Source organism: Fusarium fujikuroi, chromosome FFUJ_chr03 (genome assembly GCF_900079805.1).
Source record: "Fusarium fujikuroi IMI 58289 draft genome, chromosome FFUJ_chr03".
NCBI lineage: Eukaryota > Fungi > Ascomycota > Sordariomycetes > Hypocreales > Nectriaceae > Fusarium > Fusarium fujikuroi.
The window spans coordinates 1687344-1712210 of record NC_036624.1 but is presented as its reverse complement, the minus strand read 5'-3'; the positions used below and the strand labels follow the sequence as shown (position 1 = coordinate 1712210).

Genomic DNA, 24867 nt, shown 5'->3' with positions numbered 1-24867 from the left:
TTAAAGAAGTTAATACTTATTTATTAGCCTGGTTTTTATGCCTAAATTATAATTCTTAAGTATATTTTAGTAACTAGAAAGGTCTTAAGACTTATAGTTATTTTTAAGGGGAAAATAGTTTAATAATAATATTTCCTTAAGAATTTAGACTTCCTAAAAGACTAAAAATTTATATATAGTAATAAAGGCTAGATAAGCAATAAATTAGCATTAATTTAATTAAGAAAAGTCTTTATTTTATTAATATAGCCTAAAAAGAAAAATAAACCCTAACTTTTTATTTTTAATAGCTATAGAAGTTATATTATAGAAGATTTCCTTTAGGAATATTATAATAATAATATATATCTATTATTTCTTTCTATTTATACTTTTTATATCTTTTAGCCACTAAATATTACAGTTTTTAATTCTCTAAAGAGGGTATATTATTATCTTCTTTTAGATCTTATTTCTATCTTTAATAATAGTTATATCGGCAAGATTATATTTCTATATACTTATAATAAGGCTTAAAGAGAAGCTATTATAAAGTCTAATATAATTGCTGGCTTTAAAGCTATTAAACTGTAGCCTATAAACCTAATAAAGGTCTTAATAAACCTAATAGTTATAGAGATACCTTTTCCTACTATTATAGTAAATTTGCCGGTAAAAGAGCAGGATTTAAGTCTCCTAAAGACTTTTTATTTATCTATATAGCTTTAATAAGCTTTAGGTTAAGTTTTAGCTTCTATAATATAAGATTTAACTATTAGGCTGCTTTTTAGAAAGATTAGCAGTTAATTAAACTATTATAACTTTAATATTAAGTAATAAAATAAAGAAATAAGTATTTTACAGTAAGAAAATAAAGAAAATTAACTAAAATAATATAAAAAAGTTATCTATAACTTAAATATAAAGTTTATAAAGATTTTAGTAATAAAAAAAGCTTATAAATAGATATAAAAAACTTTATAACTAAAAAGAATAGTAAATAAAATTAAGAAATTAAAACTTAAAGATTTTTATACTAATTTCTATATAAATATTTACTAACTAAAGTTTTATTTAATATAAAAAATATAATATTATAATAATTTATTAATTAATTATAATATTAGGTTTTTAGTGTTTTGGCTAAGGTGGCCAGTCTATAGGGGTGGCCGGTCTTTGGGTGGGGGACGTTAGAGCAAAGGTGCTTCAATATCGGGACAAGTACGTACTCATTTGTCAACCTGAGATGATTGGCCATTTACCGACACAAGACTAACTCTAATATTGGGTAAAGTATTTTTTCAATAGTAGTTGGCAGTTGGCAGTTGCTCAACAAGGGAACGAGGCTTGGAAACTGAAACAGCAGAGCGTCCGATATTGTCACGTTCCGGGGATGTTTGAGAATCCCTGGAGGATAACGCTATACGCCAGTTTGATGGTTGGATACAAATGGAACGATCAGCGGACCAATAACACAATCAACAAATTCTGCTAATATGGAGAGACCGGCATGGAGATCTGACTCGAATAGGAGAAAAAATTGTCCACAACCATTACGAGCAAGACTTGGAGAGAAGTAGCTTGAGAGGCCAGGATGAGATAAAGCCTGGCACCGGGAGACGCCGTCGGCGGCCAATGTGACCGAAATGTGATCTTCACGAGCTACTGTGCGGTCGACGTGCCCGGTGTGGAGAGCCGAGCCGAGTATCAGGGGCACAATTAGGAACCATGACTAGCATGGGTATGGGCTGATGCTCATGGACAGGCACAGGGCAAGGCCATACCGGCAGAAATGGGTTGCAATGTTGCTGTTCCATGAGGACAACCTAGCCTGGTCAACGGACCGGGCCCCGTGCCGTAAAGCATGTTGGCTGAGAGTGTTGCGACATCTTAATGATCCCATAAGGCTGAAGATGGTAACAAATAGATTGATTGATACCAAAAGACGATAAAAACATCATCAGGCTCTTTCCCTGAAGCCCTCAATCCTCGACCTCGAACACTGGGCTCTCTGTCTCAGAACGTCGATATCGAATCGCTCAACCTATTCTACCCCGCCTCAACAAGCCAGAATTACTCGTAAAATGAGACTAAAATTAAGACAAGTAATGATAGGTGTCTGACAAATTGTACCGTCCCACCGGGAAGTTTCTCCTAGGGGAGCCTCCGGGGGAAAAATTACATGAGACTGGCTTACACCAAAATCCACCGATCTACCACCAAATCCAGTCTCGTGTTTTATTTCCCCCCTAGGGGAGCTCGAGAGAGCTAGGTTTATCTCTTGGCAGAATTGAGCATTGTCGACTAATTACGGAGTATTCTAAAAGCACTGATACCTTCAGCGGAAGTTGCCGCCCGCCTGGGAATGAAGCTGGATACAGTACGGAGTACGGGGTATGTGTTGCAATTGCAAGACGCCTGACATAATGAGACGCTGAACCTCCGGCGGTAGCTATTGGCCACGGTAGTGAGATTTACGAATACTCAACAATCAGTGCAAGCGCTGCAAGGGATCTCAGACTAATACGGACGATGAGACAGTCTAGTCTTCAACTACGCCGCATGATGGGATAGCCAAGAAAGTCCCCTCCCAAGTAATGGCTGAAAATCTCATACTGCACAGCGGGTGTATTTTGCAGACCAAAAGGGTACGTAGCCTAGCCGGATGATATGGGGTACCAACCCGAAGGAGAGGCTATCGAGATCTAGATTCTCGAGATTAGACGAGTACACAATAGTACAAGCTGGAGTATTATTATGAAGGCTCCTAAGCGCCATACCAGATTGGTATGCAGATACCTTAGGAACTGAGACAGGCTGGCACACATTCAGAAAGCATCCATCAATCAGTATCACTATCTGTATCCGTAATTCCCTTACGTATCCATAAACGTTTCTTGTCTTGGAACGTTCCGATGTGGAGGGTATCTAAGAGTCGGGTTGTCCATGTGTAGAGGCTAGAGATCTAGAGAGGGAGAGGGCACCCAGAAACAGTCGGTGGCTGATGACAAGGAGCTCCACCAACGATAACGAGAAAGTGAAACATGTTCTCGAATTGCAGAACTGTACTTTGCTGTGCTGTCATTTTTGCTTTTTCCTCTCGCAGAACCAATGTGCTATAAATCCCATAGTCTACATGAAAATCACTTGCCAGCGAGCGGCCAAGCCTGGGAACCCCACTAAACATCGGCCAAGTCAGCCACCTCACGGGCTGTTGAACGGGTTCAACGGAAAGAGGCCGGCAATAAGCTGGAGACCTTGGAGTACAGGAGGCACTGTCTGAAAAGGAGTTCAGGGAGTCTTTGTATCGTGCCCACAGCGGACATGCATCGGAGATATTACATGTTGTGATGCCAAGATCAAACATCTTCCCTAGTGCTACAGCGCTGACCCAACTCGCTGGGCCCCCCCAAACACACACAGCTGGGAGGATCACATCAGTATCAACGCCAACATGAATGCTTGCTCGATCAAGGAACACCCATGATGAACATGGGAAAGAAACAAAATGTCAGATGCCCTTGTCCCCCACCGCCACCGCGCTAAGTGCGCCCCTAACAGCCCTGCAACTGCAGAGTACAGAGCGTCAATCCATCTTAGGACGGCTTAGCTATCCTTGTGCGACCAACAACAGGAACGCACAAGCGCCCCCCTGTCAAATGTCAAGTCCCTATTGGGCGAATAAGTCTCGTTCCAACGAAGAAGCAAGCTCTGGGGCGCCAAAAGCATGCACTAGAGCGGCGCTGGGGAGGGGAGGGCCCGAGGCTCATGATGGGACGGGTCCGGGCCTGTCCCCGGTCGTCCCAAAGGCCAAGTCTAATCAGCCATCCATGTCCTGGAGTTGCTCAAAGGAGACAGGTACAGGCACAAACTAACAGGACTCACGGCTGCATGTTCATAGTCTAACTATGTACTCACCCTCACTCAATGTCGCACTCATCTCGGGGAGTATGTCGATGCACCACCACCACAAGTTCCGTCCATGGATCTTCACCACCCAATCCACTCACTATCACGGATTCTCAACTGGAAATGGTCAAAACTCCCATAGGCACCACTTATGTGCACTTCGGTACATTACCTCTCTCCAACACCCTGGCGCCTGTGGCAATGCCTTGGAAAACAATACCCGCACCTCTCTCTACACAAGTAGTCTAGTCACTCACAGTGGTACCTCCATGTCCTCAACGATGCGTTTTGCAGCGGCTGTCTCGCCTGTCCTGCAACGGCTTGGTCTTAGCGATGGTTACACAGAGCGTGCTACTCCTAGTTTGGCAGAGCCCGCTGTACCAGAGCAGATGATAATATGGGTAATGCCTAGAATAAACCCACCGGCGATCCGTAGCCCGTCTCTGTTTCGACTCGTGCAGTCAGTCAGTCAGTCAGTCAGTCAGCCAGTGTCTTTTGTCTCACGAGGGAACCCTGGACTTCTTGTCCCATCCAATGCTCCGCTAGACTCCCATGGATCTGCTCTCGAGCACATGGCCCCAGGCCCTTTGTCTCTATCCCCGGAAGTGAAACCGATGGCCTCAGCCTCTTTTCCCTTCTCCTGGCTAGGAGTGGCGGTGATATCGGTATGAGCCCCATCTATGCCTGTTAATGAATGCTTGATCTGCCCCTGGGATCACAATAGCATTTATGGAAAAGTGATGAGCTATAGAAAGACCTCATTGCGCCCGAGAACCGGGGCTGACACTCACTATCCGCCACTGTTGGGCTGCCCTTATGCGTTTCCATGCGTATCGACTTAGCCCGGTGCTCATCTCTGTGACGACTTGCCTTCCTTGCCTTACTTTAGTTTCTTTTGCTTGCTTGTCCACTCTTTGCTACCAGTCCCTCCCAAATCCTTTTATTACCCCGGCTGCTTCTAGTCCTCTGCCACCTTTTTCTTGCAGAAACTTTGATTGTTGACTACCGCTAAAATTACCCTTTCCCTCCACCCTCCTCCGTTTTCTCGGCCGAGAGACGGTTCGATAGAAGACGTGTGGTCGTAGAGCTACCGCGAGGTGAAACGATACCTCAAGGTATCACTACTTACTTGCTGGGTTGCTGAGGAACCTTTACTGTCTAGGTGTACTTATGGCTCAGAGTTGGGTTAGAGAGGAATCCTCATCGTCTCATTCCGAGAGAGCGGGGGGGAGAGCACAAACACAAGCACATGCACACGCACAAGGGCAAGCAAACTCGCATGTATCCTTTACAAATATGAACCATGCGGCCTCTTCGTCGTCAAGGGACAAAGCAGCAGCAACACCAACAACAGAATCACAAGCACAGGTGCAATCTGTCTCAACATCGACGGCTACGATCTTCCCAATAACTGATCTGACCACTCATCCGTCTTCTATTCCCCACCCTGCCAGCGTCAACGCTTTCAATAGCATCGATATTCCCTATACAGAGAGCTCTTACAGCAGCAGTAACGTCTCTCCTGCTTCAACGAGTACTCCGGCTACTCCCATTACAGGTGCCGGCAATACTGAACGCATCGCTACCACCAGAAGCCCATCTGTCTCTGCTGCCAGCACTTCAACTAAAACCACTTCAGTCGCTTCGACTACCTCAGCTTCCTCCGACCTTGTTGCACCATCAGCAGCCCCTCCAGCTAAAGCAAAGCGTGTCCGGACAAGTAAGCCAAAAGTCAAGACAGGATGTGCCAATTGCAAGTTCGTCTCCCCAATCCTTATCCCCTATTTCTCAACCTTGGTCGTGTTCGGGTGTAATGGTAGCCAAAATCTCACCTTTGTGGCATTATAGACAAAGGCGAATCAAATGCGACGAGGCTCGTCCAGCTTGTACGCAATGCGTTCGAAGCAACAAAACCTGCACAGGCTACCCACCCCCTAGTCGCAGTTCCCGTCCGTTCGAGGAGATTCGGATCGCTCCAAAGCCGATGCCAGCATACGATGCCCAAGCATCTTCAAGCACTTCCATTGCTCCTCTCCACGGCGACTACCATCTCCTGCCACGTCGGGCCCATCAAAGATCAATTTTGAGGACTACATCCCCAGGGACTACTTCACCGTCACCTACTACTTACCATCCATCCTCCGTTATGCAGATACAACCAAATGAATCCTTCTACCTTGACATATTCCGCTCACACACTGCTAACGAGCTTTCTGGCTTCTTCAACAACCTCTTCTGGACGCACTATGTATTGCAGGCGTGCCACTCCGAAGATGCCATCAAATGTGCTGTTATTGCACTGGGTGCTCTGTATCAGACTCTCGAGCAGACAGCTGTCCTGAATATGCACAGTGGATCGGAGATGGGTGGTGACGCGCGTGTCGAGCTTGTCAGGGGTCATTGGCAAGTTGCCATCAGGAGATATGGTGATGCATGCAATGCTTTGGTGAAACTAAACACTCAAGACCAGAGATCGCACAGGACCTCAATCATGGCGAATGTGCTTCTGGCCTGCTTTGATTCCTTTATTGGTGATCACAGGCAGGCCATTCACCAGATCCAGACGGGACTTGGCCTGCTCGACATCTTCCGCACTCAACAAAGACAAAGACTCCTTCCAGTTTCCGAAAATTCGCTGGAGGAGGAATTGGTTGTCATTTTTACTCGCTTGGCGATTCAAGCAAAGTCCTACGATATGGCATTCCACTTCCCCCAGCCGTTCAGTATAAGGCTCAGCTCACAATCGCAAACACAATCTCCTGGTCCGAGTGGCACAACTACCCCTTCGCAAGAAGAGCCCTTCTCGATCCCTGAAACCTTTACATCTGTTGTCGAAGCTCGAGTGGCCTGTGATGCGTTAAACGCTAGAATTATGAGATACATCGAGGAGCTTTTCGCCATGAAGACCGACCTCAAGAGTACCCTACCCCAATCGTGGCTTGACTATGGTCTTCATTTCAAGGACTACCTAGACGCTTGGGGAAAAGCGTTCGACAACCTATTTTTCACACGGCACAATCCTTCTGTCAGCCTTCAGGAGAAAGCAGGCATTGCTGCACTGAAAATGCTGTCCACGAATTCAAGAATCCTGTACCTCATGATGTTCAGTGACAAAGAGTCTGATTTCGACAACTTTCTTCCTCAGTTTCAGACAATTGTTGATCTTGGTACCGAAATAGTTGGTGACGAAGAGAGGCGAGCCGCATCCCGTGATTGCCCTGATCCTGAGCACTGCCAACATCGCCAACGCGAAAATTGGCAAAGTCAAGAATTGTTCCCGGCCATGGGATTCTCAGCTCCGCATCTCAAGCCCAGATTCGCAGCTGACATAGGAATTGTTGCTCCTCTGTTTGTCGTAGCAACCAAATGCCGCGATCCAGGAACAAGGCGCCGAGCTATTCAGCTTCTACGTAGCAGTTCCCGCCGTGAGGGCATGTGGGATAGCGAGATGGTTGCAAATATTAGTGCATGGGTCATGAATCTTGAGGAGTCAGAAGCGCTGTCTATGGGAGTCGAGTCATATCATGTCGACGGCATCACGAGGCCCATACCACGAATAGTCCCCGAAGAAAAGCGCTTCACAATTCGCTCTGTTGACTTCGACCTTCGAACTCGAGTTGCGGACCTTCAAGTTGGCACTCGCGGTCTGCCACCTGGTATTCCTGATTCTAAATTTCGTCAAACTCGGCTGAACTGGTAGCGAGGCCAGAGGCGTATTGGCGCTCATATTCGTGTTGTATAGATAGTTCACCAGCCGTGTATATGGACATGATCTTTCAAGGAGGTGGTGTTTCGGACTCGGAGTTCAAGGAGGTTGGGAAATGTGTTGAACTACCATATCTATGTTGCGTTATCAATGCAACAAAAACTCTCTTGGGAGACAGACTTTAATAGTACATACAGCGTCTATCATGTATGTCATTTTGGGTTCTAAACATCTCAAATTCGCGCTATTGCTCAACAGTGCCACCCATGTGTAAAGTGCGAATGTCCATCTTCTACCGGCGTTACAAGGGTGGTAACTCCTCTCGACATATGGGACACTGAAGTCGAAATCGCATCCAACCTTCCAAGCAAGCACTATGAAATATATGCCTGCAAGGTGTGACCATATATAAACGACGAGCGAAGACGCCAGCAACGCCGGTGTCTTCGTCTTCGGCTGTGAGCACGGGCACTTCCAAGACTTCACGACAGATTGCGCAGTCGATGCTCTTCGTCGTGCTTTGCTTCTTACTGCCATCATCACCTGATGATCGGGCACGCTCGATACCAGGTGTGTCATCAGCAACCAGGCCAATTGGCAAACCACCAGCTTCGAGACTATCCTCGCGAAGGACAGGGTGGTAGTCCCAAGCATCAGGGGCCCAGCCAGCGGGAATGCCAAAGCGGGGACCGATAATGTCTTGTGCGGCAAGAATGATAAGCTGTATCCAAAGCCAGGCGCAAAAGACAAGGAAGGCATGCCGATCCGAGCGAGCATAAAGAAAATTGTCTTCTTTGATCCAGAAATAAGCTACGGGGAGGAGTCGTAAGATGGACTGGCCAACGACGAATGGCCAGCCAAGAGCTCGCCGGCAGTTTCGACGAGTATTACGGAGAATTTGAGGGATCCAGAGGGATAGATAGACGAGGACACACAGGTTCAGGAACAATGACCTCAGATTGGGATACCATGTTGTAGAAGAAATGGCCAGGAATATAATACACAGGGAGGAGAGAATCATGCGGCCGATGATGCTCTGGAAGGATTGGGGGGCTTCCTCAGCACGTTGCGCAGTTGTGGCGCCCGGGACTGCAGCAGCAGCAGCAATCTCGGCATCAACATCTTGATCGGAGGGAACAATCACAGGCTGTTGCTGAGATCGAGGCAGGGGAGGCATGGCCGGTTGGTGTGCTGTCACAGGCTCCGGCAAGAGTGATCTGTCTGAAGTCGTCGCAGCGGGTAGTTCGGTGCCATTGGTGTTATCACCCATGCTGTTTGCTTCTCGCTCACGTCGAGGCCGGGCTTCAGGGAGCTGAACTTCATGGACTTTGGCGAGAAAGCTTCCACCAATGGTCATGGACAGGAATGCGGCAAACAAGAGGGCCAATGTCGGCAGAAAGGTGGCGCCAGCAGATGATACCCAAGTTGCAGCAGCAGTGAAGGTCATGCCGTCAACCATGAGCATCATGGCGATAGTCCAAAAACTCACTCGACCCATGGTCGACGGGGTGCAGGACTCACGCATCTGGTTCTTGAGGAGATTGACCTGACCAAATACAACGATTGCGTAGACAAGAATCCATGTTTTGACCTGGTATAGTTGAACCTCTATCTTCATGCCTGTTAAGTGCTGGGCCTCGCTTGGGCCAAAATCTGGAGGTCCTTTGGTCTCTAGGAAGAAGCCGCAGTCTGGAGAGTAGATGATAGCTGACATTTGGAGTTTGGGTATCTTCGGGATGGGTGCGCCAACAGGTGATTGTAACTCCGACTCAATAGCATCGATAACAGCCTCTAAAGCGCCCCTCGATGATTCCTGGGAATCTATGTTGAAATGGGTCCGACTTGGTGGAAAGACTTGCGCATACATAACATATTCGCAATGTGGCGATGGATTAGTAGTGTATAGAGGATTTTCCAGATCTGAAGTCCATGGTACAGTCTGGTCTGCATATATGTTCTCCCTCTTTGTCGCAATGGTGTGGGCAATCGACTCGTTAAGTAGCCTCTGACTAGACTGGAAGAAATCCTCACTTGGTGTAAGGTGCGGCAAGCCGAATATGCCCTCGAACTTCTCGCTGGTGGTGGTCATCAAAACCACACCTTGACGTGGCCAATGAACCCCCCATAGCCTCATTTCCCAGTCATGACCAGAGCCATGGGTATCCTCAATAGTCGTCGTGCCCTTGACACTCCGTATGAGACCTCCGGCGACGGGGACGCTACTTTCAGTTGGCAATTGCTCATACTCGTTGATGGTTTGGTTCCCTTCTAGGCGCAGCATCATGCGACCAGTGCGACCAGTGATGTTACGCGCCCAAGGCACACTTATCACCAATCCAGTCCATATCAGGAGCAATTTTGCTCAGATTGTAACTGTTATATCCTCTAGAGATAGAGGCTTTTGGCTTGACCCATTCTCCATGAACAGTCCCTGATGCGTTCAACCATATAGGCTCACCATGTCCAGTGTCCCACAGATTATGTTGTCCAACAGGTGGTATGGCATGTCGGCTGAAGGCCAAACTCCGCTCGCGGAATCTTTTCAACCCGCCCCAGGAGAGGTTGTCATCCGCACGAAAACCCGTAAGGTTTAAAAAAGATGGCTTCGCCTTGGAGTCCTTCCCCAGGACCGGTGCGAAATCGCCCCATCGCGAAGCATTCAACACGTCCAGAGCATCCTGAAAATGATCAAGTCTCTCGCCAGCGAGATCGGAAAGAGTCAGAGACTGACTTGAGTAGTCGCTATCGGGAAAGACGAGCCAAATAATGAAAACAATAAATATAAGTGTAGCGATTGGATGTTGGGCTTGAGGCATGATGGATGGATGACCCACGATAGCGAGCGACTATCACTGTATCATGCTAAATTTGGTTTAGTCGTCGGTCCAAGACGACGTGGTGAAGATGGCAATGACTGAGGATTTGAGTGTGATGAGGAAATAGGTTCGTAGATGTATGCGGTGGCTGATACTTGGTGGCTGGTCAGCCTCTCCTCATGAGATATTGTTTGAGTTATGAGACCTGGCGTTCATGGAAGTGGTACGTATCGCAACTCGGTGGTTGTAGCTGATGAGGTGGTGCTAAAAAGAAATGCCGTATCCGTCTATTTTCCGGCACAGTATGAATAAGGGGCAGTTCAGCAGCATCAAACAAAACCAGGTACCGCCAGACACAACTACCAACGCACATATACACGCTCATAAGACAAACATTGCATCTCAGAATCTACTTTGAGCACCTCAGTATCTCTCTATTAGACTCTTTCTTCTTCAGTTTTGTTCATTCGATACACCGTCCTTTCGTCCTCCTATCCCAATATCATGATGGCTAGTAACGAGCCGCAACCCGATCCAACAGCCAACAGCAAGACTGAAAATGTATGTTTTATTCTTCCGCGATTCAAGCAACCACATCTGGATTCATTCTGTGTAATATCGCACTGAGAATGCTTAAGTTGGGCGGCAAGGCCTTCATGAATGGTTTCAACAGCACCGCTGACTCGTTCTTTGTCAAAGCCTTCAGATGATGCTCGCGCCGATGTCACAGCCGCTGTTGAGGAGCTTCTAAACTCTCTGTCTAACAAATTTGCTGGTGTCTCGTCAGAAATCTTTGCGAAAAGTGAGTATCTAAGGGCTCCTTTTCCGCACCATCCCGTTAACATGGTGTGAAGTGGATGAAATGTCTCGGAGGCTGGATAATCTCGAAGCAGCTCTTCAAGAGAGCAAGGCGAAAGATGGAGGATCAACAAAGTCGTCGTGAAATTTGAGTTCAATAAGAGATACACGGTGTTTGGGCTTTCTCATGGTTGTTTCGATTCATCACATGCAAATAGAAGTGCTAATATGTCTCGTTACGATTTTATCATGTCGAGTCTAGTCGACTAAGATCCAAATACATAAAACCCTTTGATTCGTGACTTCCTTCCCGCTCTCATTTATCATATAATGATCCTTTACAGTTCATCCTTGATCTCTTCGGCCTTCTCCTCGACCTTCTGGGTAAACTTGCGAAGAACGTTGGTCTTCTGCTGAATCTGGTCACGCTTGGTGGGGGCCAGTCCACCCTTAGTAAGGATGCCGTCCAAACGAGCGAGCTCCTTCGACACCCAGTCATTGTTCGAGCTCAGCTTGTCAAAGACGCGCACGTAGTACTCGGCGTATGTTTTCTGAGCAGAATCGGTGAGGGTCTCAACCTCCTTCTTGACCTCCTCGGCGACGTCGGCGATGGCAGCACCGCCTGTGATCTTGGCCACGAGCGTGTCAAGAGACTCAACGGTACCAGCAACGGTATCAAGACCACCGCCGGTGACTCGGTGAGTTCCGGCATGCTCGTTGATCCAGTCAACAAAGGCTTGCTCACTGCGTCCACTTTCGTAGGCTACAGCCTTCTTGCTGCCAGCAGGGAACCACTTAATGGTTGGGTAGGACTTAACACCTTGCTCCTCAGCCACTGCCTTGCTGTTGGGGGCTTCGGCATCAACTTTGGCGATCAGGACATTCTTCTCGTTTACGAATGTGTTGGCGAGGTCTTCCCAGGTAGGGGCAAGGCTCTTGCAGTCTGGAATATGTCAAGATTAGTGAGATTGGACGAAAGAATGGCGCAGGGAACACTAACGTCCGCACCACGGAGCGGTAAAAGCGACGAGAACATGCTTGTCGCCACCAATGGCCTTGGGAAATGTCGCATCGTTGAGGTAGGTAACCTCGCTGGGCAGCTCAAGCTTCTTCTTGGGTTTTACACCAGTCTTTTCAACGATGAAATTGGTCAGACTCTCAAGGTCGCGGCCAGACTTGTAATCCTGAGGCTTGTTGCTCTTTCCATCGAAGAACTTGAGGGTAGGAAAACCCTGGATACCAAATCGCTTGCCAAGCTCACGCTGAGCATCAGCGTCGACTTTGGCGATTTGGACCTTGTCCTTTGCGTACTCGTAGGTATTGGCTAGGTCCTCCCAAACGGGAGCAAGCGTCTTGCAGTGTCCACACCACGGAGCGAAGAACTCGACGAGCGTAGGTTTGCCGGACTTGAGAACGATATCGTCAAAATTAGAGGGAAGTAATTCGATGACGGCGGATTTGGCTGCGACGGTAGCGGCAAGGGCGCTCAGCACGAAGCTCTTGATAAGAACCATTTCTTATGATGAACTCGATTCGTTTTACTTTGGATATAAGAGAAGTAAAGAAGAGAAAAGAAAAGCAAAATGAAGCAATGCACTGTCTGCAATCAGAGAGGTGCTTGTTTCTGGAGGGTTGCTTGGAAATCCACCAGAGATGCCAGCTTGCATAGGAATGTCCGGTGTAGGTGGATATCCCTGTAGGTTAAAGCGGGACCTAAAGCTACCTTGAGGTGAGCTGGAGCTGTATTGGTCAGCTATCGTACCTACAACAGCACATAGTTTGGATTATAGCCTTTTCGATGAAGTGTCCTCCATTAAAGTTCTCTTTGGTTCTCTCAAACTCATCAAATCGGATAGTATCCTTCGAATCAACTATTTGCAGAAATTAATAGCCTTAACCTCAGGTGTGGGCTACTCAATGGCCTATATGCTGTGTGTTCATGAGAATTCAAGCACAACTAGGTATGGTATAAATTCAATGATGCAGCCAGGTGAACGAGACTTGGCGATTCGGAGCCTGCATAACACACAAACAAAGTCTATCTATCATCTCCATATAAACAGGACGTCCATAGGCATCTAAACTTAGAGCTTCTTGAACTACCGTATTCACGATAAGAGTGCTGCGGTTCTTACAATTGACCCCACCGAGGCTCTTTTAGCTTCAAGCCCAGCTTCTAAATTGGATTTTCTAAAGAAACTTGAGAATATGCTTGGCTACTGCCTGAATCTTTGCATAGATTCACATCAGAAGCATTGTGCATATAGACGGTCAAACGAAGTACAATCTTGGTGGATTTTCCTTGAGAGCAACTCGCTAGCAGAAGGCAGCTCGCCATCCTTGACAATCCCGCCATGTAAGAAAAGAGTGACCACTCCAGCAGCAACATGATACTGCCCTCACAATTATACACAGAAAATTCAGGAATGGTATATTCAAGCTCATGCCGAAATCGAGCTTAACCTAATGGTGCAAACAGCCCCAGACACTCATGTTGGTTTGGTCTTCAGTGGATATCAGGGTAACCTTGTTGGACAGCTCCGTGCCAGTTGGGGAGGTGAGCGGGTCCATGTACTGTCCCGGGTCATTGATAGTCCGGAGTCCGATGTGCCCTGCTACCCGAACTGGGGCTGCGGACCTAGTAGGTGCACACAAGTCAAGTGTAAAATTTCCAGCGGCAACCAACTCGCGAAATCAAACCATCCCGCAACCCTTCGAGCTTTCGGCCTTCAATCATCACCGCAACGATGTCTCACGAAAGCGTCTGGAACTCCCGACCCCGAAACTACGGCAAGGGCTCTCGCAGCTGGTACGAATATATATCTCCTTTGCCCGAAATTCCATGCGCCCGCTGGCGTCGAAATCATCGACCGAAAACAATTGATGCTAACATCTCGTAGCCGCGTCTGCAAGCACAAGGCTGGTCTCATCCGAAAGTACGACCTCAACCTGTGCCGTCAGTGCTTCCGTGAGAAGGCCAAGGATATCGGCTTTAACAAGGTGAGTTTTAATCGAGCGGAATCACTTATGTGCCCCAACACCCAGGGCGACGTCCAGTGAAGTAGTGGGAACAACGAAACTGACTCAGGATTGCCTGCAGTACCGATAAACGATCATGACACCCGGTTTTCTCGTTTAAGGGATGGGGGGGACTGCTAGAGAGCAAAGTATTGTGTGGATGGGGGGAAACTCTCAGCAGAACGTCAAAGGCCTCGCGGTAACAAAAAAGAGCACTCGGAGGGCGGCCGCTTGGAACAGGAGTTTTATGGCTTGCTTGGGTCCCTCAGGAAGATCGTGCGTTTGACGAAAATCCTCCGAGGATAGACGAATACCATTGCATCGGACCTCGATCATGTCTCTGTGTCCTGTTTTATCCTCCAACTTTTGCGCATGACCAGCCTGTGGCTATGGAGTGCATCGGGTCAATGTGATTAATGACAATCCTAAAGAAAAACTCCCAAGTGCTGGCCCTCGCGCATCCTTGAAGACCCTGCTGTGCTCATCTAACGTTGATCCAGTCATCGTTACGTGTCACGGCCACAATGACCATCATACTACCACAATGGACAAATGATTTGAGGCGAAACGAATTTTTTAAGTTTATAAGTCTTATTACTGCCTCCCCTAGATTTTATCTAATCCGGATCACCAAGAAGGTGGGAGGAAGCAGAGCGGAGATCTTTGAGCCCCAAGGCCAGCTAAATAAATATACAGGAGCCAAAATGGACTCAAAGAAAGACATTGCATGATTGTACATAAGCGTAATAATTCGTACACCGCCCCCGTTTACCTTTTCATTTCTTGTCTAGAGCGCCGCTTATTTGAGGATGCGAGTGCAGAGACCAGTAGCGACAGTTCGACCACCCTCACGGATGTTGAATCGCTGACCAACCTCGATGGCATTGGGGTGACCCATGGTGACAACCATCTCGGTGTTGTCGCCAGGCATGACCATCTTGCTGGAGGCATCCTCAGTACCCTCAGGGAAAGTCAGGTCAATGGACTCATCTGCGGTTCGGAGGTAGAGCTGGGGTCGGTAGTGCTCCTGGAAACCGGTGTGTCGGCCACCCTCCTCCTTGGAGAGGACATAGAGGGAAGCGAGGAACTGGGTGTGAGACTTCACGGTGCCAGGAGCGCAGACGACCATACCACGGCGGACATCCTCACGGCGAACACCTCGGATGAGGAGACCAGAGTTGTCACCAGCCTGGGACTGCTCACAAGACTTCTTGAAGGTCTCGATATCGGTAACCTTGGTCTTGATAACCTCCTGACCCTTTCCAACAAGCTCGATCTCCTGGTCACGCTTCAGAACACCACGCTCCACACGGCCAGACACGACGGTACCACGGCCAGCAATGGAGAAGACATCCTCGACGGACATAAGGAAGGGCTTGTCAAGGTCACGCTCGGGGGTTGGGATCCACTCGTCGACGGCAGCAAGAAGCTCATCAATCTTCTCGGTGCCAATCTCAGGGCGCTGGTTCTGGAGAGACATGAGAGCCGAGCCCATGATGACGGGGGTGTCGTCGCCTTCGAAGCCATAGGTGTTAAGAAGCTCGCGCATCTCCATCTCGACGAGCTCAAGCATCTCGGGGTCATCAATGGCATCGACCTTGTTGACAAAGACGACAATTCGCTGAACACCAACCTGACGAGCGAGGAGCAAGTGTTCACGGGTCTGGGGCATCTGTCCATCGGAGGCAGCAACTACGATGATAGCACCGTCCATGTTGGCTGCACCAGTAATCATGTTCTTGATGTAATCGGCGTGACCAGGGCAATCGACGTGGGAGTAGTGGCGGTTGTCGGTGGCGTACTCGATGTGTGCGGTCGAGATGGTAATACCACGCTTTCGCTCCTCAGGAGCCTTGTCAATGGCACCATATTCAAGGAAGTTGGCGAGGCCCTTGTCGGCCTGTCGCTTTGTGATGGCAGCAGAAAGAGTGGTCTATGATGAAGAGTCAGCTGGGTTTTGAGAAAGAAAGAGAGGGGAGGGGTTGTAGATTCTAGAGGACGCAGTCATACCTTGCCGTGATCGACGTGACCAATTGTACCGATGTTCACATGAGGCTTTGATCGCTCAAAAACAGCATATGTGCGGTAGAGGTTGAGGACACCGGATGTGTTCTGCTTGCTGAAGGCGGACTGAAGAGGGTTGACGGGGTTAGCCCGTAGACCTTGTCGGGCGGTGCGCAGGAAAGGCGCAAGGGATCGGAAAGCGGTCGACATTGTAACGGCTCCCTCTAGATAGTATAAATGACAATTAAAAACGAGACTAGAGCGGAGAGAAAGGGGAACAGAAGCGAGAAACACACGATGGTGCTGTCGGGGTGCACGATAGAGACGGAGATGGAGATGGGACTCGGCTATAATGAGGCCTCGAAATTTTCTCGAGCTATCAATTCAGGCCTCTTGTCTCGCTCTAAAGGTGTCTGTTCGGGAATGGATATCTGGTGGAGCCAACCCGCCAGTTTTACACCCACTCAGACCACAAGGAAATAAAAAGGTAGATCACGTGGAGTTGATGAAGCTGATGTTCCGTCAAGTTTCTGTACTTATGACCTACATAGTATTTACTACGAAATACAAGGTATGGATGTTTTTTTTTTAAGAGAAGCTGTAGAGCTTTATAGTTTCAAAGGCGTCTGAGTTACACTTTTGTATTGGCGGCAATGGTACCCTTCAGGTCAGATTCCTACTAATACAATGTCTCGACGACTCTGGATTAGGTATATAAGTAGTGTACTTAGCCTACTATCCGTCAATGCCCTCAGGGCGTTTTTAAATAAATCTCAGGATCAGTGGGAATTGAATTACTGTAGCATATCTTGAGTGATTAGGATTCTTCTTCATCAAAGCAATTCGCGAAGCACTGCCAATCATATACATTCAACAATAGCATAATGCCATGGAAGTATCCTGTACCCTCATCTTATTTGCGGGTTCCAGAATTTGACCAGTGAGACGGGTCCGTCGGAGAAGGCCAACTAAAAGGAACCTCCCAAGTCGCGCGCCATATAAAAATCTCAACCGTAGCACCTCAACTCACAAGCTTCGACATCTTTCCCTCTCCTCACTGAATCAAGCATTACTCCTTATACTATTCTGGCACCATTATTCCCGTCGCTTTAAACTACAACACCTGGACACCTTCACCAATACGATTATTAAACTCACCTGCTTTAAACGCGACTGTCTCTTCAGACCCTCAACAGCGACCACAGCAACATCCTAGTAGAGCAGGTTCATTCACAAACCCATAGCCCATTTCAAAGTACCTGGAAACGCTTAAAATGGATCCTGTTGGTCAACAACAGCAACACCAGGGCGAGCAGCCTGAACTCAATGCCTTTGGAAAACTCACTGCTCAGTTCCTGCAGTATGGAGCAAATGCATCCAACAACATTTCAAACGCCTTCGACAGCATGGACACAAAAGCATGGCTCCGTCTCACCGTCATTGTTGGTGGCTATATGCTGCTGCGCCCCTTGTTCCTCAAGTTCGTTACTAAGGGGGCTGTCCAAAAGATGGAGGATGATGATGCCCGCGAAAAGCGCAAGGCACAAATTTCTCCCAATGAGCTACGTGGCCTAGTTGAGGATGAGCCTGAGATTGACGAGGAGGGCGATGGCACTGGTGCCGATTGGGGCCAGAAGGCTAGAGTGAGGCAGAGGACTATGCTGAAGGATCTTCTCGAAGCTGAGGAACGAAGGAGGGAGGAAGAGGAGGAAGATAAGGATATCGCTGATCTTCTAGAGGACTAGACTCTGGTCATCTGGGCTTCTTTGGGCGCATTGGTGGGGAGTTTCTGATTTGGCTGATTGAAAGTGACAAGAGGGTCATATCGTGGGTTGCAAGCACGTCTCCTAGACTGGCCACTGACTTGATTGAAAACTTGGACACCTCCACTTCGGTTTCTCGTAAAGCGCAGGTTTCCCAGTGAGGCTGATTCTTTTGATCAGAATGAATCCCACCAGACCATACTGATAATCTGAGAAAGCGGAAGAATGAAGCAGTCTGAAGCATAATATTATCACACATGTATAGTCTCGCCGTTGTTTGGGACCATAAAGATCATTAAGTTAACGTACGGAGTAGAATGACCATGCTTATTCGATAAACTATACCTAGAATACAACCAGAGGTTCCAAGCGAATGTGGTTCACGTTGACCGGGGAACAGGCTCACGGGTCAAGTAGTTAAGCATTGCAGCGCTGGAACCACACATGTGAGAAAACATTAAGACAGAGTCGACAATCTAACACGAGGAATGCAATGATAAATTGTTTTTACATGTAGATTTACAGGTATTTATGGCACCTGCAACTAGCGACAGCATTATGTACAAGCACCCGTGATTATCAGGCACTTAGAGCAGGCTGCCTTATACCAGATTTTGATAGCCCTGCAAGGCATGAGAACACTATGTAAGTGCTGGGCATAGGCGTTGGCCCTTAGCATAGCCGCGATTCTCCCACTCGAATAGACGATAGGCATTAGTATCTATCGATATGACTGGCAATCCTTCCAGTGTTAGAGAGCGAATAAACAGAAGTGATTGCCCTGGAGGTTCTTTGAAGTACCTAATCTGGTGGCATGTGAAGATCCCCCTGCTGTATTACTATGTACAACCGTTCGATGCTGCATGAAGTTCTCTGTCCGGTTACCGAGACATGATATCCATGCCTCAGGGGGCAAGAAAACAGCGAACCTCACAGTAGGGTATCAAAATAAACTTAGCAAAAGTCATCCTAAACTTAGGCTATATTACCTTAAGTCTTTTTATCATTTAGGATCGAGGTCCTGTGTTTTCTTTCCTCCCCTAGCCATGATCCATCTTGTGGTGATACGTTACCCTTGAGCAAATCGGTGATTTTTAGAGTGGCTTTAATGGCGTGCAAATCGAAACGTAGGAGGGGCAACCTGGCGGGGGTATTGGAGAGGGGTGGCAGGGTAGATGCCCAGCTGCCCATCAAGAGGTACTTCGATTTGCGTGATCTGACAGCCAATTATTAAGTACTTCAAGTGATGGATGCTATGTCATCTGGCTTCGTACTTCGATTTGGACCCAGACTGCGCCCCAAGGCATCTCCGACACCTTCTCGTTCCTTCTGACGTCGCCGCCTTGAAACCAAAACTAGAACCGACGAAGTAGATCGTGTCTTTTTTCTGCATTTTTGTTTAGGCTACCAGGCTTGAGCTTATAGTTTCGGTTTCAACATTTTACTTGGAGCGTTTCTCAACGGTTGATAGACCAGGACTGCGAACCATTTGGGAGCGCCCGCACCAATAACAACCTAACCTTCCCGTCTCCAGCAGGCCTGTGCGACAATAGAAAACAAACATCAGCAAACTGCCCGAACTGCGGCCTGATCCGAGCAGATCTACTTGGTTGTCCTTCATTTTATGATCTGTGATCGCATTTGCTGTTCTTGTTTTCTCGGTAGTGTATCATGATTTCTTGATTTCGTGCCGATCAGACATATAGACGCTTGCATCATGGGCGAATCGTTTGACATACAGAACCTCCTCCAGGCGGGTTACTTCACAACTTCTCGAGCCAAGAGTCCGAAGCCGTATGGTCACCGAAATCGTTCAAGAGAACTACTACTTACACAGAAACATAGTCCATCGTCGCCAAAGTTAGATGATCGTCCTTCTTCTCAACCCCCACCGTCGCAACAGCCACCATATCAGCTACCTTACTACCCTTTAATACCACGACCACGGTCCGCCGCGCCGCCACGAATACCAAGAGTTAGACCACCGCCTCCATCTGTGGAAGATGAGGAAGTCTCTCTCAAGCGAGAGCATGGTGTGTGCCTCGCAAAGCATCAGGAAGAAGAGCCCCCATCCCGTGGAGATATTGAACAGAACCCTATGATAATGGAAGTTCATGAATATAACCCTGAGCGGCGGTTTGTCATTCTGACAGGATCATCAAGCGGCTCAGAAGGTGGTGAAGCAGAAACGAGGGTTGGGTCGGACAGGAGACGTGAGACCGAGAGACGAAGAGAAGAGGACCGACGCAATGAGCCAAGCAGGAGACCTGAACCTGAACGAAGGGCTGAACCTGAACGAAGGGCTGAATCTGAACGAAGATCTGAACCTGAAATGAGGAACGAAACAAAACCTCCTCGTGCTGACCGGTTCGAGAAAGCCCAAAGGAACGAGCGACAAGATCGGCCATTGGGTGACGCATACACAGACACAAGATCCAGCCGGAGATACGATACTACTCTCAAGGCTGATGTAACAACGAGCAGGGAGCGTAGTCGACCACCGTTGGAAAAGAGACGCAGTCGGCAGGATCTACCTCGACTCGAAACTGAATTTAGAGACGACCAACTCCCCGAAAAATACCGTACTCGTCCTTCAGCCAGCGGACGACATGACCAACCCCCTGCACGACCCCCAAAGATTCCTCTTGACCCCCAGCTCGCACCTGAAGTTATTAAAAGTAGCGCCAGCGGACGGGATCAAGCGTACTATGGACAGTCTCAGAGTGCTTCTCGTAGGTCTCCTACTCGACCAGGGCATGTATCAAGCGCCCCGAATGAGCGACGATATGATAATGGTCACACTCGTACTTCTTCAACCGCTTCCACCTCAAAGCGTACGAATGTCGAGGCTGAGAAACCGACACGCCCTCTTTCAAAAGAGCGGATTGGAGATACGTCAGCTCGCCCTCTTTCCAAGGATCGTGATGAGCAAGCTGCTCGTCCGCTTTCAAAAGAAAGAGTTGGAACTGAATCCTCTAACCGAGGCGATTACTTGCCAAGAACTACCAAGAAAGATAGATCCCCTTCCTATGGGAGGACTGATCGTGAAGATTATGGAAGATCATCGACATACCCTCCTCGTGAGCCGACACGGGAACCAACAATAAGACGTGATGACCGTCGTGATGATCGAGGCGACGACAATCGCTCTGGTGACGATCATCCAAAGGGTCCACGGGAATTGCACCCAAGACGGAAGAAGTCTGTCGTGTTGCAGGATGAACGCGAATCCCAGCCAAAGCTGGAAAAGGTTGATGCACCAAGTGGTCCCCGATTGAGACCACGAGGACCTACGATGCCTATTCCAGTCGTTATCCCTACGGGTTCGGCAGTCTCGGATGATTTTACTCAAAACTTACGACCTGCGTCAACCTTTCCAGTTGCTCGAGATGAGCATGTTCTTCCAGAGAGGCCTAAAAATGAGCTTCCATATCCCGTGGACGAGGATACTTTGATCGACCCCTTCGATACCCGCAGCAAGTTTGAGAGGATTGGTAGGCCACGATCCCAATACGAACCAGACCCAATCATATCAATGCCCGAGATGCCAACGCCTATTGCCATTGGCCCTGAAATACCACTTGAAGCCAGGCCAGCATCAGCTATTTCATCTTCCACTCGCTCTCCAGCTTCTTCGCAGTCATGGCAACCTCCAACATTCGACCCTAATCGAGATGGGGTTCGCCTTGAGAAACCAGTGGGGTCTGTTAGGCGTCACTCGGAGCATCAAGAAGCGACAGGTGTAACCACGTTCCCCGAATGCCGCCGCAAGCACCCCGTTGCAGGTTTGGTGGATTGGCTTACACTGCCTCGTACAGAGTTCAACATTTGTCCTGATTGCTATGGTTCCATCTTTGCCAAAACCGAATACCGAAAGCCATTCCAGCCGATGCTTCGCCCCTCGGCTCAAGCAATTGCATGCGATTTTGGCGTTGGACCATGGTATCGTATTGCCTGGCTCCTCACCTTGAAAAACGAAGTGCCGGATCTACGACTCTTTCATGAGGTTGCCAAAGCCATATCTACCACTTACAGCCTACCGTGCCCTGGTGACAGAGTCACCACCCGTAATTGGCTAACGCTCTGGAATCCATACACTCGACAGCCTGTATATGATTTTACCATATGTCCCCAATGCGCTCAAATTATCCAGGCACTGTTCCCCAATCTGACTGGCATTTTCATTCCTCTGGACTCCCGCTCAGAACCTACTAGGGGGCTTTGCGCGATGCGTTTTAAGCCAAAAAGAAAACGTTTCGTCATGTACTTTGACGCTATGGAAACGACTTCAGACCAAGCTCGACTGGAACAGGAAGAGCCAGACCTTGGCACACTTGCACAAGAAGTTGAGAAGATGGCCGCAGTGAGCGAGTGTCAAGAGGACAAGCCAATCACCAACGGATACTGGCATATCATGCAATACCTTCGACAGTTCTCTGTCTGTGGCGAATGCTTCGATGAGGTCGTCAGGCCATTAATAAAAGACGACAATGTCATCGCTCGCAACTTTTATATGAAGCCACAAAAGCTGCCACTCGCAACCTGCCAGCTCTACTCTAATCGAATGAGAGAGATTTTTAAAAAGGCGTGCCGGTGGAATGACCCCAAATACCTAGAAGCCAAGGTACTTGAGAGGATGGATGTCGAAGCCATGATTCACGAAAAACTGGCCAAGTTGGACAGATCTAAACATGAAGACGAGGATTGGGTTGAGGAACAGGTAGATAAGTATATTCAAGAATGGAAGAGGTGGGAATGATGGGTTATGACGTAAGGGACACGGTAAGGTGGTATATCTGCATCTTGGGGTATTTAGAAGGACATAATGATGACACGTACTTATGCTAAGACGGAGCGACTCGGGTGAGCCTTTATGAGAACCACACGAACATTATATGAACAAACCAACCTTATCCAAGTGATACCTACCTTAGTGCTGTCAATGTAAGCCACGATGATCACCCCAGAGGAGTGCGAGTAGTACTACTCGCACTGTCATTTAGTGTGATAGAAACTCGCTACTTGAAGTGGGGCAGACTTAGGGTCTCCCCTTCCCACCAAACCGCAAAAATATCCTAACTGAAATTTCGTGAGCCTCGCAACCTCCCACTCCATCACCAATTTCGACGCCGCACGACCCGAGGTAAGAACTCAACGCCAGCCGTCGCAATTGATCTGGACCTTTTTCATACTAACTCAAGCATAATCAACAGGTCCAAGTCTCAACCTTCGCAATGGCTTCGCGACCTACCGTCTCTATCATCGGCAAAGATGGTGCTCCCACAGGAGCTACCCACGCCATTCCCGCCGTCTTCACCAGCCCGATCCGACCGGACATTGTCCAGCAGGTTCACACCGGTATCGCTAAGAACAAGCGACAGCCTTATGCTGTGAGCGAGAAGGCTGGTCACCAGACCTCTGCCGAGTCTTGGGGAACTGGTTAGTACACGATGTCTTTTTCGCCCAGATTTATGGTTTAAGAGGGGAAATTTTCTGTGGGTGGGGAGAAAATCACGGAAGTGGACGAGGGAGAGACGACAAATGCTATGGGATTGCACAGCGATGAGCAGAACAACAGGCTAATCACATTGCAAACAGGTCGTGCTGTCGCTCGTATTCCCCGTGTCTCTGGTGGTGGTACTCACCGCGCTGGTCAGGCTGCCTTCGGTAACATGTGTCGTTCCGGTCGCATGTTCGCCCCTACCAAGATCTGGCGCAAGTGGCACGTCAAGGTCAACCAGGGCCAGAAGTAAGTCTATTTTCGACGACGAGGCTCCTAATTCCAAGACTAACGTGCAACACCAGGCGATATGCTGTCGTCTCTGCTCTCGCTGCCTCCGCTGCCGTTCCCCTGCTCCAGGCCCGTGGCCACCAGGTCAACTCCGTCCCTGAGGTTCCTCTGGTTGTCGACTCCGCCGTCTTCGAGGGTGCTGCCATTGCCAAGACTGCTGCTGCTTTCGGTCTTCTGAAGGCTGTTGGCGCTGGTCCCGATATCGAGAAGGTCAAGAACTCCAAGAAGCTCCGTGCTGGTAAGGGCAAGCTCCGTGGCCGACGCCACCGCCAGCGACGTGGCCCTCTTGTCATCTACGACCCCGAGACTGATGGCAAGGAGCTTGTCACTGCTTTCCGCAACATCACTGGTGTCGAGACCTCTCCCGTCACCGCTCTCAACCTTCTCCAGCTCGCCCCTGGTGGTCACCTTGGCCGCTTCATTGTCTGGACATCTGCTGCCTTCAAGGCCCTTGACGAGATCTACGGTTCCACCACCGAGGCCTCTGCCCACAAGCGTGACTTCCTCCTTCCCTCCAACGTTGTCTCTCAGGCCGATCTTACTCGTCTGATCAACAGCTCTGAAATCCAGAGCTCTCTCAACGCTCCCAAGGGCGAGGCTGTCACCCGCCGATCTGCTGTCCAGAAGAAGAACCCTCTTAAGAACAAGCAGGTCATGCTTCGCCTGAACCCTTATGCCTCCGTGTTTGCCCAGGAGGCTCAGAAGAAGCAGAACTAAAATAATTCTCGACTTGCTGGGTGTGCAGCGGGTTAAGACGGAACTAGATGATGGGTCTTGCATGGTTTGATATTGAGGCGTAATGGCTTCTTTGAAGGTTGAGCTCTCTTAAAAATGAATCAGAGATATGATACGAATTACAGCCTGACTCGGCATTGGTTCCACAACTTGATGCTTGTTCGCCGTAACTGTGAATTTCCCCTACTACGTTCGCTTGCGGTGATTGTCGTAATAGCAGTTGTTTTTGTTACATGATTGATAACATACACACATGTAGTATCGACGTTGACCTGTACAGTGACATGTTCCATGTTGGTAGCCTGCGCTACTTTTCTTGTCCAATGCTCATCATCCAGTAACTCTGTT

The 24867-nt window shown here is 48.5% G+C and overlaps 9 protein-coding genes; 6 read left to right on the top strand and 3 right to left on the bottom strand.

The window, feature by feature from the left end:
- Window positions 1-5184: 5184 nt before the first annotated feature.
- On the top strand, window positions 5185-7588 carry FFUJ_02665 (uncharacterized protein; the record flags this gene model as incomplete). XM_023574423.1 has 2 exons in its annotated part: window positions 5185-5645; window positions 5737-7588. 2 exons carry the CDS (start codon window positions 5185-5187, stop codon window positions 7586-7588), a joined length of 2313 nt encoding a protein of 770 aa, XP_023427779.1.
- Window positions 7589-7895: 307 nt separating this feature from the next.
- On the bottom strand, window positions 7896-10410 carry FFUJ_02664 (related to TUL1 RING-domain E3 ubiquitin ligase; the record flags this gene model as incomplete). XM_023574422.1 is given in 2 exon segments in its annotated part: window positions 7896-9918; window positions 9920-10410. Coding segments are annotated over 2 exon segments (2514 nt in total).
- Window positions 10411-10917: 507 nt separating this feature from the next.
- On the top strand, window positions 10918-11353 carry FFUJ_02663 (uncharacterized protein; the record flags this gene model as incomplete). XM_023574421.1 has 3 exons in its annotated part: window positions 10918-10971; window positions 11110-11212; window positions 11265-11353. 3 exons carry the CDS (start codon window positions 10918-10920, stop codon window positions 11351-11353), a joined length of 246 nt encoding a protein of 81 aa, XP_023427778.1.
- Window positions 11354-11546: 193 nt separating this feature from the next.
- On the bottom strand, window positions 11547-12722 carry FFUJ_02662 (probable protein disulfide-isomerase precursor; the record flags this gene model as incomplete). XM_023574420.1 has 2 exons in its annotated part: window positions 11547-12151; window positions 12209-12722. The coding sequence occupies 2 exons, from the start codon at window positions 12720-12722 to the stop codon at window positions 11547-11549; spliced, it is 1119 nt and encodes a 372-aa protein (XP_023427777.1).
- Window positions 12723-13955: 1233 nt separating this feature from the next.
- Window positions 13956-14268, top strand: FFUJ_02661 (probable 40S ribosomal protein S29; the record flags this gene model as incomplete). XM_023574419.1 has 3 exons in its annotated part: window positions 13956-14017; window positions 14109-14208; window positions 14254-14268. The coding sequence occupies 3 exons, from the start codon at window positions 13956-13958 to the stop codon at window positions 14266-14268; spliced, it is 177 nt and encodes a 58-aa protein (XP_023428840.1).
- A 757-nt stretch (window positions 14269-15025) lies between these two features.
- FFUJ_02660 (probable translation elongation factor EF-Tu precursor, mitochondrial) lies at window positions 15026-16440 on the bottom strand (the record flags this gene model as incomplete). XM_023574418.1 has 2 exons in its annotated part: window positions 15026-16159; window positions 16237-16440. 2 exons carry the CDS (start codon window positions 16438-16440, stop codon window positions 15026-15028), a joined length of 1338 nt encoding a protein of 445 aa, XP_023427776.1.
- Window positions 16441-17504: 1064 nt separating this feature from the next.
- Window positions 17505-17975, top strand: FFUJ_02659 (uncharacterized protein; the record flags this gene model as incomplete). The annotated part of the gene is made up of 1 exon (XM_023574416.1): window positions 17505-17975. One exon carries the CDS (start codon window positions 17505-17507, stop codon window positions 17973-17975), a length of 471 nt encoding a protein of 156 aa, XP_023427775.1.
- Window positions 17976-19710: 1735 nt separating this feature from the next.
- FFUJ_02658 (related to ser/arg-related nuclear matrix protein) lies at window positions 19711-22752 on the top strand (the record flags this gene model as incomplete). Its single annotated transcript, XM_023574415.1, has 1 exon — window positions 19711-22752. The coding sequence occupies one exon, from the start codon at window positions 19711-19713 to the stop codon at window positions 22750-22752; it is 3042 nt and encodes a 1013-aa protein (XP_023427774.1).
- Window positions 22753-23227: 475 nt separating this feature from the next.
- FFUJ_02657 (probable ribosomal protein RPL4A) lies at window positions 23228-24501 on the top strand (the record flags this gene model as incomplete). XM_023574414.1 has 3 exons in its annotated part: window positions 23228-23432; window positions 23592-23742; window positions 23799-24501. 3 exons carry the CDS (start codon window positions 23228-23230, stop codon window positions 24499-24501), a joined length of 1059 nt encoding a protein of 352 aa, XP_023427773.1.
- Window positions 24502-24867: the final 366 nt, after the last annotated feature.